The sequence below is a fragment of the Mastigoproctus giganteus genome, chromosome 6 (genome assembly GCF_048544385.1).
Source record: "Mastigoproctus giganteus isolate SK-2022 chromosome 6, ASM4854438v1, whole genome shotgun sequence".
NCBI classification, from domain to species: Eukaryota; Metazoa; Arthropoda; class Arachnida; order Uropygi; family Thelyphonidae; genus Mastigoproctus; species Mastigoproctus giganteus.
This window is the reverse complement of record NC_143580.1, coordinates 214,819,074-214,834,496: the sequence shown is the minus strand read 5'-3', so window position 1 is coordinate 214,834,496 and position 15,423 is coordinate 214,819,074. Positions and strand designations below refer to the sequence as shown.

Below are 15,423 nucleotides of genomic sequence, written 5' to 3'. Positions count from 1 at the left end.
ACACCTCTGGCATTCCCCTCGCTGAACAACTCCTCATGTGTAAATGTAGATTTAAAATACTCATTCAGTTTGTTAGCTACCTGAGCAGGATCATCAACAGTTGAACCATCGATATCAAGTGGACCAATCTGATTTATTCCCTTCTTTCTAGAGTTTACATAAGTAAAGAATTCTTTGCTGTTTTTCTTTGCATCCATTACCAAATATTTCTCATTATCTGCCTTTGCCTGCCTAACCTCCTTTGTGACTTGATTACAGACCAGCTTATATCTATCATAGGCTTCTGTGTCACCTGTTAATTTATATGTATCCCAGGCATTTTTATTCTCTGTCACATGTCTAATTAGTTCATCTGCATCCATTTAGGTCAAAATTTTGAACAATATTTCTTAGTTGGTATGAAAAGCCTAGTAGCTTCCAAGATTAATTCTTTGAATGCTTCCCATTTAGAATTTGCTGTTGGTAACATTATCAATTGATCCCACTGTATAGACTTTAAAAACTGTCTCAGACCTCTGTAGTCACCTTTACAAAAGCAAAAACCCTTCCCCTTTACCCCTGATGGTAGTTACCTCTTTGAGTAAATCCAACATCAGCACACTGTGATCACTGCCACCTCCTAGTGGCTCCTTTATCTGCAGATTCTTAATATGTATAGAATCACTACTAATAATCAAATCAAGAGTATTACTCCCTCTGGTTGCCTCCCGAACCTGCTGCTGTAGAAAACAATCATCCAATAAATCTACATAAGCCTTGCTAGTGTAAAATGACCAACCCACAAGTTCCAGTCAATATCTGGGAAATTAAAATCCCCTATTATAAGGCAATCTGATTTACTGGCCCACTCTATTTCTTTGTACAGCTATTCACTATACTCATCAGAGTCATTAGGCCTATAGCACACTCCTACTCTCAATTTTCCTTTCCCAGTGCTTGTCACACCAAACTGACTCAGCACTGCACTGTCCACCCATGTCAGCTGGATGCAGTGTCAACTAATAGCATAACCCCTCCTCCCTTCCTATCCTGTCTATCCTTCTTGTACACATTGTACTCCCAAATTCCAATTCTGCATTGCTTATATGTGTGACACCATGTCTCTGATATCCCAACCATTTATTTTTATTTATTTATTTATTTTTTTGGTGTCAAAACATCAAATGATGTTTTGACCAGCACCTCAAATTCATCAAATTTATTTACTACACTTCTAGCACTGGAGTACACAAAAGTATACATCCACCTGTTCTTAGCTACCTTAACACAGTCCATGTATTTACTTGTTCCACAATGACTCCCAGCAGTCTCTGAAATCCTCGGCACCTTGTTTTCCAGTATGCTGCTCATTCCATTAGAAGCAGTGAAAGAATCTCTTTTAGCTTATGGTAGTTGATTGTGAAGAAAATATTGCATTTCAGTAATATGCAAAATTTTCTTCCCAATTAACGTCAGATCAAATTTATCAGAAATGGAAAAGGTGATGTAAAATCATTGACATAATTGATGACATGGCATGCAATCTATACAAAAGCACAATATGGAAAGGCTAAGTTGGCAGAAAACACTTCAGCATGTTCTTTTAACATAGTTCATTGCTGAAATAGCCTTTTCATGCTTGAATAGTCTGCCATAGCCGAGTGCTCCATTGAAAGTGTGCATAAGTACATGTGCCTTGAGTGACCGGGGTTCAAGCCCGTGACTGCTAAATATGGTGCTGTTTCTCGTATTATCTCTATCTTGTGATCTCCTCTGACCTTGTGGTTGTCTCGGAGTATAAACAGAAAAATTTATTTATAAAATTTAATCAGATTGTTATGATGCATTTTCTTCATGTGTGAAATTCTGAGGGTAGTTAATTGTACAAATGTAGAGGGAGAATAAGCTAGCCAGACTTAAAAAAAAAAAAAAAAAAAAAAAAAAAATGCAACTGCTGCATTTATGCATTATGTTCCATTAATCATTTCCAAACACCAGTTTCCTTCTGTTCTATTTATTTCCTAGACATTTTATATATTTCGTTGCCATTGTGCAATGTATAAAATCATTGATTTTACAAGACATTTGATACTAGTTCACAGCATAGTACGTCACAGCATGGTAGTGCGTATTTAGTTTTTAAGGTGATTCGATTTCTGAAATCATATTGCACAATTTTACCTCATAATAAAAAATATTGGACAATCACAAAATCCATACCAGAGGCAAAATTCACACCTGTGAATCACTGTTGTGTGGAATACCAGTTAACATTTTGTCTTAATGCTGGCTACTATCATTTGTCACTCTACAGAGATCACAGAGATCGGAGTTACTGTATTATCTAATAAAAATAATGAATTACCTTTAAATACTTAGGCTATGTGCAAAACTTTCAAAAAACCAGAATTTTTAAAAATCGGCCTTGTGCTGAATCTTGAGAATGCCAGATTTATGAGGTACTACTGAATTTCCAAACTGTTTTTTTTTTAACTTTTATATATTTCCGCAATATATCCACCGTAACTAAATCATTAAATACTGCTTCAAATATTTTGATCCTAATGTTTGCCTAGATCATATCACCGAAATTATTTTTATGGATTAAATTCCTGCAAGAATATTCTCCATTCTCTAAATTCTTAGTTTTACAAAAAATGTACTAAAACTCTTCAGGATAAGAATATTGTATATCACAATTGCTTGTGTCCCATTCTCTAACTTCATTTTTTGTCTACACTAAAGCTTGAACAGGCTTGTAAAATACATTATTAATAAATCTGTATTCAATTATGAGAATTCTAGGAATAGGAAACTTATTTCATGTCTTACTTATGTCATGTCAAGCCTTACGGTCTCTTGCCAAAACCATTTTCCACAATTTTTGCTCCACTGTACTTTCACCACTATCACATCTTGATGGTACTCTTCCTCTTATTATAAAGCTGGCTTATTAGCATCTTACTTTTCCCATAATTCTCATATTGATAATCTTGATAAATCCCCACCACCACCTTGCCAAACACATCCCATTCAGTGCCTTCCTTGATTTTCCAACAGAGATTAGAAGAATCCTGAACAATTTTTGCTGCCAAGGAGTCTCCACTTCCTGATGGTATTTTTCCACTATATGCTCTCTCTTATTCTGCTGATTTTCCTTCTACTTGGAAATTTGCTCATATTCAGCCAATCCTGAAAGAGTGACAAATCCCTCCTTTCCAATTATTATCATATTATGCTTACCTCAGCTCTTTCGAAATTAATGAGGCTATGAATCAGCTGCCAACTGTTTTGAAATTTTCCATCTGATTAATAGTCGTCAATGTGAATTCTATCAGTATCAATCTTTTGGTGATGTTTTGGCTTGTATAACTTGTGAACAGATTCCATGGAAAAGTTTGGAGAAACTGAAGAACTTGCCTTCACCATCTCTAAGACTTTTTTTCATGATTTCGTAAAGGTCTTCTGAAAGAACTTCCATTCATAATCTGCTTCCCAATTTTTGCTGTTGGTTAGTCAGTTTTCTCTCTTAACACTCACTACATGTGATGGCAGATAAATTTTCTATTTGTACTCTAGTATGGCCACATAGGGTCAGAGGAGTTTACAGCAGCACTGTATTTAGTTATATAAGCTAGAACCATAGCAACTGCAATGCATGTACAACTACACTCATGTTTGACCACTTGGATGCTACAGGGTCTCTGTCTTCTAACGTCTCAGCTAGCGCCCCCGTAACCAGGTGGGAAGGAGCAGCAGTGCGTAGCACACGCTTCTTGATTAGACCGGGGTTCGAGCCCGTCACCACCAAATACGGAGGATGCGGAAAGGTCAGGGAATGACCACCGCATATCCCGGAGCAATATGGCCTTAGTTGCTAATGCTCCTAAAAACCAAACAACAAACAAACGTCTCAGCTAATACTGGTGTTCTCCTTTCACCCACTGTTTTCTTACCATATATATCTTCTCCCAATAATTGCATTCAAAATTTTGCTTATCATAATACACTACATCCCATTTTTCAGTTGTACAAATCCTGTTCTGCACAAACATCTACCTCTCCATCACTGCCATTTCCTTAAAAGCACATCTCCAAGTAATTCTTCAAACCTTCTGAAATCCAGCCTACCATGCTGCTGATGCCATGATAATCTTAAAAACACCCATTTCTACATAGGATCCCATGTCTTTATTGGAGATAATTCTGATTTCAAACTTTTTACGACATAAGCATATCACAAAGTTGTCTTACTGTGGAATATTGTTCCTAAATCTGTGGTGGTGTCCACAAAACCTCTTTAAAATTCCTAGTCTATTCAAAAGAGAGCAGGTGGGTTAATTATTCTTCATTTACAAACTCACTCCATGCCCTCACACATTCAGTTTCTTCTGCATGCTTTTTCTACAGTTATTTTGAAGGGCGCAGTTTTTATAAATTACCATCTGTAATTTTCTGTCTTTGAAGTCAGAGTGAAAACACATATCAGCTAGTCAGCATCCATTCAGAAATCTACTCCAAATTTACCAATTAACTTTTCCTCTTCTTTATTCGTTCTTTATTTTTGGGAACAACTTTCTTATATATTTATTTCCTGAAAATTACAATGTACAGAAAAGTCCGATGTTGACGTCAGCAAGTATTTTCTGCCTTTCCCTTTGTGGTACTTCTGTAATGTAGGTTCTAGTAATCATTCTTGTTTGGAGTTATCATTAAACACATGCACTGGGATCCAAAATAAATAAGAAAGAAGTAAAGTAAGGTAATAAGCAGGTATGAAAATACTTTTACTTCAGATTTAATAATAAACAATTCATATTAAGTGATAATAATAAATTCACATTAAACTTTCAAAAAACACGAACCTAAAAACCCTTAATTTTCTATCTAAAGTTTGTGTAATGATTTTACAGTAATTGTTCAGATTAATGTCCTCACACTTGAATACAGGGTTCAACTCATCAAATTAGCGTTTACTGAACATGAACATGTTTCCACAGTGATGTTTCACAGTCATATTTGTCGTAGTTCTTTGATATTTGGAACTTCTGCTTTATGGAAGTTTGATTTCGTTGTGGAAATTCCATTTTGCACCAGGCTCTTTAAATGATCCCACAGGAATTAGTCGCCGACCGGGCTAGCCAGGTGGGTAAAGTGCTTGCCTGGCAACCCAAAGGTTGCGGGTTTGATTCCTGCCTCGGGCTTGGATTAAAGTACTGCAAAAACCTTGGGAGGTGCATTATGGCCATGGAAGCCTATGCGCCAACAACTACCAAAAAAAAAAAAAAAAAAAAAAAAAAAACAGGAATTAGTCAGGCAGAGGGGAAAACCATGGCTTCCCTTACCTATCTATCTGAGTGAACAGCCACTTGATTTAGGTACTTGTCACTTGTTAAGAGAGTTCGGGGTTCAAATTTGATCTGTGGCTGGAAATTCCTCCAGCAATTTCCAGCCAGAGATCAAATGACGTCTTACTTTATGCGGTGCTGGGGTCTTCCCCTTCCACTAAAACTCCATTTAGTTATACTCTTGTGTTGCAGTACAAAACTATGTGAAAGCTAGAGAATGTAAGTTAATTGCGTAGTCTGTGTAGCATAATACTGGATTGTGTTGATCTGTTGTTCCTCCAGTCATTTAGCTGTGAGGACCCCTTATTGCCCATCCAGCACCTCAGGGAGATAGACTGGGCATAGGGTGAAGATAAAATCTGTGGACAGGGCAACCCCTTTGCATGTTGCCTGAGCTTGCCAGTGAGGGTTCTTTAAAAAAAAAAACCTGGAAGTTTTTTTTTATTAGAGTGCAAAGGTAATAGTTCAAGTTTCATGTATACTGCAGTTTGAGTTTTATATATAATGCATAATGAATGCCATATGAATTAGCACACTGAAGAAAGTAACTGAAGTACCAAAAACAACCAATGAATCTCTTACTTCAAACTTTTTAATTTTTTCTGATTCTACTGTAATCAAAAGGAACACAACTAAGGATTTCAAATTTTTGCAGTGCTATTAATATATGATAAGTTTTTTTTATATATATATAATTTTCATTTATAACAATTTGGTTTAATGTTATCCTTATGAAAGAGTTGAAGAGGAAGACTGTAAAATGTGTTCCTTCTGATTAAAGTGCAGTTCAATGTAAAAGACAATAATTGTAAGCTGTTACTTATTCACCCTTCACATACATATTTCACATAAATTATGTGAACATTGTATGTGCAAAAGAATAAATTTATTTCTTAATGAGAAGTAAAAGTAATTTGATATTATTAGTTACTTTTACATACTACATACATGAAATTTTACTAATTTTTAATGTCTAAATGGTTAAACTTTTTTCTTTTTTTTTTTTTGTTTGATCACTTATATCTCAAGTTTGTCTATTTATATATGAACTTTTAAATTCTGACTAAGGCGCATTTAGGGCTAGAGCCTCAAGCTGCGAACAAATTTGGACTGTGTATCTATAAGGTATCTATGAGGCTCTAGCCCTAAATGCGCCTTAGTCTAAATACATCATACACCATCAGGCATCTCTCATATTGTGGAGTTATACTTCATAACTGTTTTTGCCATCATTGCATCACGTGGGTACCTACCCACTCACCGAAGAAGGGCCAAATAGCCCTGAAACGGTGCCGTCTGGGTGGTGGTACCTATCTGAGAATAAGTAACATTAGTCTTCTCCTTAGGTGAAGCGTTACTTATTCGAAGTAGTGCAATATCATGGCAACTCGTTGTTCACAATATGAGATATAACCTAAAACGATGCCGCCTTAAAAATTTTCTGTTTATTCAGAAATGGCTGTGTATTATGATGCTAAAGCACTTTATAGATACACTTTTAAATTCTGTTAATTTATGCATTTTAAGTTTCATGATTATTGGTTGACATTATCTTTTTTTTTTTTTTTTTTATAGGGAATTAACTTTTACACTCAAGTAAAAACTGTTACACAGCTTTGGAGAGAGCAGGACGTAACCCATTCTCGAGCTGCCACAGCTATGCCCGTTATGAAATGAATTTCCTTAGAAGCTTTGCATGTAATATCATTGGTGTGATTGAAATCACATAATGTATTATAGATAATACAATGTAAATGTCACAACTTCTCAAAGGACACCAACTTGTTCGCTTCGTGAAAAAATCACATTCAGTAATGCTGTGAGGATGAATACTCCACTCAGCACACTTCAAAAACTTCATAAAATGTACTAATTGAGTCTTCCATGTACAGAAAATGATTGCATAAATTGTTGAAAAGTTGCAGACTTTTCAACAATTCATGGTTTTTCAAATAGCTGTCACTACACAACAGCTGTGAAGCTAAATAAATTGTTTCTTCTTTGTGGAAGATGTATGCATAGCTAAAATATTGCAATAAAGTATTTTTTTTATTATTTGCCATATCTCTTTTCTAAGGAAGATTTTCAAATTCTGCTTTCTCTGAGATTTGGAATAGTTCGTAATTCAGTTTTCTAGAATCGTTTTCAGGTACATATATTACTGGAGTCTTATTGATACAATTAGTAGTTTAGTATTCAATACATGCTAGAAATTAACCGAAGTTAATTGTATCTCTCACACACACACACACACACACACACACACACACACACACACACACACACACACACACACACACCAGTTACACGACTGAATTTGATCATTTTAAATAGATGCAATATTATTAACGTTCACATGGAGTACGCAGCCATCATTACCGGAACAATGCGAGTAATTTTATTTTAAATATCATTTGTTCACATTAGTCTGAATAATAATTCAGGATACTGTTATTCCCAAAATTACTTCTCAAAAGAAAAAGTAACAGGATGAAATGGAAATGAAAACTGAACAGTTTCATTTTTCATCTTTATGTTAATAAAGGAGTGCTCAGCTATATCAGAATTCCCTATTTTTGTTCTGATGATGATGGGATCAAGCAGTTAATCTAGAAACAGCCTAAAACAATTAATTTAACAAATTATATTGGATATGGAATAGTGTATGCTTGACATCTGCAAAAAACGTTTTATCATAGCAAGTCATCTTGCCCTATTCCTATAACTTATATCAGGAGTGCAGAAAAGTTCAAATGAGAACTTAGGTAGTATATAGGAAAATATGTTACAAATGCATTCCGGCGCCTCCGTAGCCAGGTGGGAAGGAGCAGCAGTGCATAGCACACGCTTCTTGATTAGACCAGGGTTCGAGCCCGTCACCACCAAATACGGAGAATGCGGAAAGGTCAGGGAATGACCACCGCATATCCCGGAGCAATATGGCCTTAGTTGCTAATGCTCCTAAAAACCAAATAACAAACAAACAAACAAATGCATTCATATACCAAATCTTCAATTTGAAAGTGAATGAGAAAAAAGCAATGACTTTTATGCATGAAGTGAGAACCAAGAACATTTCATTTTTTGCGCATCTCCCGTATCGTTCATTAATTCCTCTAACATATGGCAACAAACATAATATCCAATGTTTCGGGTACAGTGTTTATGGATAGCCCTATATAATGATGTATTAAAAAGAAATAACTGCTTGGTTTCTAGTGGTCCAATTTTAATAATATTTGGGATGGCCTGACAAATCTTTCTAAAAGAGCCAAATATAAAATGTCCATGAAAATCCACTGGAAGATGTCCATCCATCCACCTTGCATTATTACATGCAGGTGGATGGATGGACACGTTGAAGACAACAGGTGTGCTATGCTTATATACTGATGCACCTAAAACTAATCATAATGTTATTCTAATTCATAATCATTTATTCGTAAATGCATTATGCATTATTTTCACTTTTTAAAAAAAAATTTATGTAAATATTTTATTACAAGTCAGCTTGTAATTTCATGCTAATTCAAAATTAGCAAAAACAATTTCCTCGTTTATTTTATTTTATTTGTTTGCAGACTGGCAAGTATGGATTAAAAATTGCACACATATTCATTATCTTCTAAATAATTTAGTGATGAATCATTCTAAAAAATTAGATTAGTTGTCTATTAAATAGTCTGCCATTCAATTCTGAATCAAAATATTTTTCCTAGAGATGTGCATTGTAGAAATACATATTTCCTGAATTTAAATTAAGTTTAAAAAATTTTACAATACTATAAAAAATTTAAAAAATATGCCAAAATGTAATCTTTGGAGTTGCACTCATATCCCTCTAAATTTCATGTGGGACTCTCGTGGGTAGCACAGTTGGTAGGATCACCGTCCTCCCCACACCAGATTGAAAAGACCTGAGTTTGAATCCCATTGATGACATGAGAAATTTTTACGGGTCTTTCGTAATGTGGCTGAGTTAGTTGGTCTCAAGCAAGAGTAGCATGGTTTTTCAACCAGCAAACAGAAAATCAACCTCAAAACACTAAATTTACAAACGATATACATGGAGCAATATGGCCTTAGTCACTGATGCTCCTAAAACCCTACTACAACAACAACCTCCATGTGGATACTTTGTTTGGGTACTAAAGGTACTCACAGTATTTGAAACAAATTCTTTCAAGCTGGCAGTCAATCAGTATATAAACATAACCTTTTTGAATTCATGTTTACTGTCTGATATGGACCAAATCTGCAGTATGTGAAAGGCCCTCCAAGGACACTGATTTTATTTTGATTATTATCTTAACAAAATTAAAATAGGTTCCATTATTAACCATGTTGGAAGAAGTAGGATGGATAGATTCCATTAGTTTCAAATAAATAAATTTAATTCATATTCTGTGTGACTTGGACCACGGGCAATTTTACAACTTTATTGGTAACTGCCTTGTTGCAGCTGATATAATCAGTTCAACAAATGGACTGCAATGTTTTTGTGGCAGCATATGGACTCGCTCTTTCAGTATGCATTCCACTGTTACCATAGAAGTTTGAATAGAAGTTCTTGTCATTACTTACTTTTCTTTTCTGGCATTTAAGTAAATCATGTTGTGCTATAAGTCAGTAATCCACAATTAAAGTTCCCAAAACTTTTAAACAGGAATCCAGTGCACAAATTTACAAAAATGAGATATGCTGAACAATTCCTGCAAATGAGGTTTTATTTGAAAAAATAAATCCAGTAAAAAAGTGTGCAATGCAAGTGTATTAGGTATTTCTTAAGTGTTTTTTATAGGCACTATAAGCAGCGTAGGATGTTGTTCAAGTTATAATTCAAAGGAATATGATTTAAATGATTTTGTCTGTAAAATCCTGTAGAAATTTGTATTGTACAGTATTTCATTTTATGTTTTTTAGTGTGCATGTGTGTAGTACAGGTGATATAATCAGTATAACACAGTAGTTAGGTTCCCACAAAATCTCATGTAGTGTGAAACCGTGTTATACGGGACTAAGAACCAGTACAAAAAGGGGGGGGGGTTACGTTCCAAAAGCTAACAAAAATACATAATTTTATAACTATCGGAAACTTAATTTTTATTAAAAATATAATAACTGATCAAACATCTTGCAAACTGTGATACATATGTCAGATATTGTACATTCATTTAATTTTCTGCCTAATCACTGCTGCTAAGCACAATCCAACGAGAAAGTTTTCTCTGTTGCAGAATATCTTCACCTTCTGAACTTGCTTCTGCAGCATTTAGATTTCGTGTATCTTCTGCTCTCTTTAAAAAATCAGTTTGTTTGCTTTTGCTTGATAGATATTTGTAAATTGCATGGTATGGAGCTAAGCATTTTTGAAGCTTCCTTTTGAAATTTGTGATCCTCTCAGTCAAAGGCTCTTCATTCAGAAAATAAGATTCTAATTGCTCGGCTAAGTTTATGCCTTCCCTTATGCTTTTTAGTGTAAAATTTGGAATTTTCATCTATGCTGTCATCTTCTGAATTGATTTGGTTTACCTTTGATGCCATTTCCACCAAATTTGCTTTGCCAGCCTGTTTTCTACCAGTAATTCTTAAATATCTTCAGTAATTATATCATCAAACCATCCCCCTCCAAGAGCCGTGCTGAGGATGAGCAAACGAGGCTCTTGCCTCAGGTTAAAAGCTGAAAGGGGTGCCAGAAGAAATATTAAATAATTGCGAATGTTTTCAATTTTATGTTTCGATTATTCCAATCTGTTTATCATTTTGCTTTTGCAAGATGAAAATCTTTATTGTGCCACCATACAGGTACTGAGCTTTGTGTGCTAGCACTATCTGGAGTTGTAACCCCACTGGTTGTCATTTTTATAATCCCAATTTTAATTTTTATTAAAACGTGTACCAGAAACGTATATTAAATAAGTCATTTATTTTTAAAGTAAACAATTTTTTTAAAAAATATTTTAGGGGAGGGAGCAATTTTTCATTCTTGCCTCAGGTACTAAAATGGCTCAGCCCTGCCCTCTCCTACCAGCTTAGCAAGTTGTACTACTGCACTGATTCCGTTTTCTGCCGGTTTGACCATATTTCCTGAATGAACTGACTCTGGCCATACATTTTTCCAACACGGTTTTAATGACAGTTTTATTTCTTTGAGCGATAAAGCTATGATTCCAATACAGTCCACAACTGAGAAATGTTTCCATGCCTCCATCACTTCAATAGATTCGGAATCAGTTTTTTCCAAAATCCATTGTAAATTTTCTGATGTAATGTGTTTTAACAGTAGATACAATGCCTTGATCTAATGGCTGAATTAAAGAAATTGTATTAGGTGGTAGGAACAGTACTTCAACATTTTCGATGACTTAAACCTTCTGAATGGCCTGGAGCATTATCCAATAGCAATAAAACTTACTTTAAGTAAAATATTTTTCCACAGCTGGCACTAAACAATTTAGAATCCATTCTTTAAATAAATCAGCAGTTACCCAAATTATGCTTAGGTTCTTTGGGCATAATTTAGAGCTGGAATTTAATTCACAACGAAGAAATCATTCCAATACGGTTCTTAAGAACAAAGTTTAGTAATGCTTCGAAGTCACTTTTTTTTTTTTTTTTTTTTGTGGTCTCAAACAAGCACAAGTTCAATAGCACAGAACCTAACACAAGGATTTCCAAACAAAATAAAATACAGCAATTTCCCAATAATTTTTTTGCATAACGACTAGTCAAGAGCGGCGATTCACAAAAAAAAAGAATATAAATGTTGAAAAATTGCATCCAATAGGGTTTTCTCCACATAAATGCTCAAAAATACCGTGCTGCTGAGATTTTCCGAAATTCTCAAACTGTGTTAAAGCGAAACCGTGGTTTATAAGTACCGTGTTGTGCGAGGATTGCCACAGTTTATCAATTGTGTTAGAGCGAAACTGTGTTGTAGAAGTGTCGTGTTATCGGGGGTTGCCTGTAATGGGTGTGTGTATAAAAGTTATAAAACTTACTGTACAGATAATACACTACAGCTTCCATGCATTAGTTGTTTTGGCACAAAATATTGTCTTGTACGTGTGTAATGCGCATAGTTTATGGGGTCCTCTAGTGGAACTTTTTCACAAATAAAACTTTGTGTAAGTTTATAACAGTAACAGTATTTGCCATATAATGCAAGGAAGCCACAAGGTTTTGCTGCAATGGCAAAAAAAAAAAAAAGTAGATAAAGTGCAGATTATATGCTTTCCTCCTCACACAGGTAAGTATCCAGTTGACCTTTGAATTTATTCAAATGTTCAACCTCAACCACCTATGAGGGCAACTTGTTCCAGTTATAAACTACTCACTGGCTACAAAAAAAACCTTCCTACAATGTACTCTAAACCTCAACCACTAATTTTAATCTATGACCCCTAGTTCTTGAATTATTTAGAACTGAGAATTCCAACTTCAATCGGGTCACCTCTGAGGTGACTGGTTGCCACGCTCTATATCCCACATAATCGGAGTCTTTCTTTGTACAGCTGTCCTGCCAATCTCACCAAGTTGCCTGTCTTTGGACCCTTTCAGGAAGTTCAGTCTTTTTTCAGATGAGGTTTCCATACTTGAACACAGTATTCTAAATGTGGTCTTAAAATTGCCTTACATAGTGGCGTTATAACCTCCCTATCTCTACAGGACAGCATGGGCGATTAATTCACTCATTATTTGATTTCTGTTTAAAGCCATCAGGAATTTCATGTGTTGTTGATATGATATGGGATTTTTTTTTTTTTTGCTCCACTTAACTAACAACCAAAATATTTTTAAAAATTCTTCCATGGGCATTGATCTGCCTTGTGTAATTCCTTACAGTTAGTTACTTTGGTACTGCATTACAAAAAAAATGGCAGTTTCCCACTGATTAGTATGACATACTCATATTTCTATTTAGATGCCACAACCCTGTTATTGTATGTTCCAGGATGCTCTGGTGAGTAGCACGATCGTTATGATCAATAATATTCCAAAACGTGGAACTGCCTTAATTTGAATCCCATCGAAACAGGAGTTTCAAATTAGATGCTTTTATACCACATATAAAGATTGCTGCTAACTGAAACAAGTGATATATGAAAGGTGCTACTGCAACTAAGCAATTAAATAAATTGAAGCTATGAAACCATTATAAAAACCAGAAATAATAAGCAAGAGCCAGTATTCACCAAGGGAAGCGCAGCAGCACGAGGCCCTCAAAGTATAAGGTGCAACTGCTGCCTGAAGGAAGGTTAGGATACCCCATTCTATACTACCCGTATAGGTGCACTATAGCCATAGCAGCTCGTGTGCCAATAAACACACAGGCACATTACCCATAAGCAAACAAACAGCAATGCTGTTTGCATTTGCAGATAAGGTCTGAATCCAAAAAGAACCCAAAGCTGGCAAAGATTCTGTAGTATTATTATTTTTTAAATGTTTATTTGCCACTCTTTCCCATCCAAGGGTGCTTTGTGCAGGGGGAAAAGGCAATTTTCTGTAGGTATCAGACTTCTGAATACTACTTCCAAAGAAAGCAAAACAATCAATAGTTAAAACAAAGGGCAAATTGGAAAGTAAGATTTCCTGAAGCTGCATTTTCAAAAGTTAGATACAGAAAAAAAATTCTGCATAATTAAAAAGTTTAGTCCATTTTTCAATATAATCATCACAAACCCTGAAGTATAAATATATCTTGCTCAACACATTCCCTTCTAGCTTGACCTACAGCCTTAACGAACTGAATTCAAAAATCACAAGACTGAGTCGATCTGGATTAGGCAGGACAGGCATCTTTGGCTTTCTTCTCAGTATGGCTGAATTAGTCGGTTGCTGACAAAGTTGTGTAACAAAAGTATCGAGTTTTTCTTCCAGCAAATCAGAAGAAAATGGTTCTTAAAGTTGGGTGGTTTTTCATCCAAGTGAATTAAAAACCCCTTCACATGTCAACTAGCAGGATACACGTAATGATATTTTGTTGAACCACCAATTTTGTAACATCCCTCACCTTGTTTATAACATCTTAAAAATAAATTCTAGAAATATTAATAAGCATGTCACCAAATAGCAGCCCACGAAGATAAATTATCGTGATGTTTACCACCACGTCAAAAGTATCATTTAGGAAGAGAAGGTATTGAGTATGCTATTTTTACCTGTTCTGTGCTTTATTGATTCGAAATGTTCTTTGTTAGTTTTTCTTTAGATGTGCCCCAAATTTTATTTTGCCTTGAGCCCATGAAGGTATAATGCACAACTGCACTTAATGACATTCCCTTAGCAATTCGTTTTCAAGAAATCTAACAGTGATGTTAAGCAAGACATACCTCAGGCATGTTTAAATATAATAGGTATACTAATTAATTTATACCTATTATATTTAAATATACTAGGTATAAATTTGGGTTCAAAATTCAGTTTCATAAACATATCATGACCCTGATAATGTTATTTATGCACTGCTAATGTTACCACATTGTTATTAACCTCATTTTCCTGCAAGAATGTTACTTAAGGTAAATCTGTAATTGGTAAATCAGAATGTATAACTATTATATTAGGGTCAGTTATTACCAATGTGTGCTATGTCTGCAAATTGTGTGTTCTCTGGTCGTTTTGCCTGGACGAAAAATCCAATTTTCTGGGGAAAAACCTTGCTATCTATGCCCGAGACCAACTAAACTACAGAGTGAAAAAAAAGCCTATAAAAGTTCCTTGCGTCATCAACAGGATTCGAACCCGGGCCATTCCCACCCATTGTGGGGAGGGCAGTGATGATACCACCGTGCCACCAGCGCAGACAATCAGGCTGTTTAAGGTCAACTTGCTGTCAACTCTAATTGTGCACTTTTATGAAAGATGAAGACCCTATAATCAAGATATAGAATTTGTTTCCTTCCGCATTCTTTTATACACTGCTTGACAAAATTAACAGAACAAAATGTTTTTCATAAATATTATATTGTAAACGGTGTCCTTGACATAGGAGTCCCGTTTTTGCCTAAAAATAGATTCTAGAAGTTATTTCATCTGGAGACAATGAGGAATGCGGCACCATCCCTCCACCATCAGAGAAGGGGACACAGTG

The 15,423-nt window shown here is 35.2% G+C and overlaps 1 protein-coding gene across 1 annotated transcript in view; it reads left to right on the top strand.

Annotated features, from left to right (window-relative positions):
- LOC150084946 (putative methylmalonate-semialdehyde/malonate-semialdehyde dehydrogenase [acylating], mitochondrial) overlaps nt 1-7,281 on the top strand; it is an 82,198-nt gene extending 74,917 nt beyond the window's left edge. Inside the window, exon 15 of the mRNA XM_090375662.1 lies at nt 6,903-7,281. Coding sequence (XP_090231788.1) covers nt 6,903-7,004 — 102 coding nt within the window. The 3' untranslated portion in view covers nt 7,005-7,281. The remainder of the gene's footprint in view (nt 1-6,902) is intronic.
- Nucleotides 7,282-15,423: the final 8,142 nt, after the last annotated feature.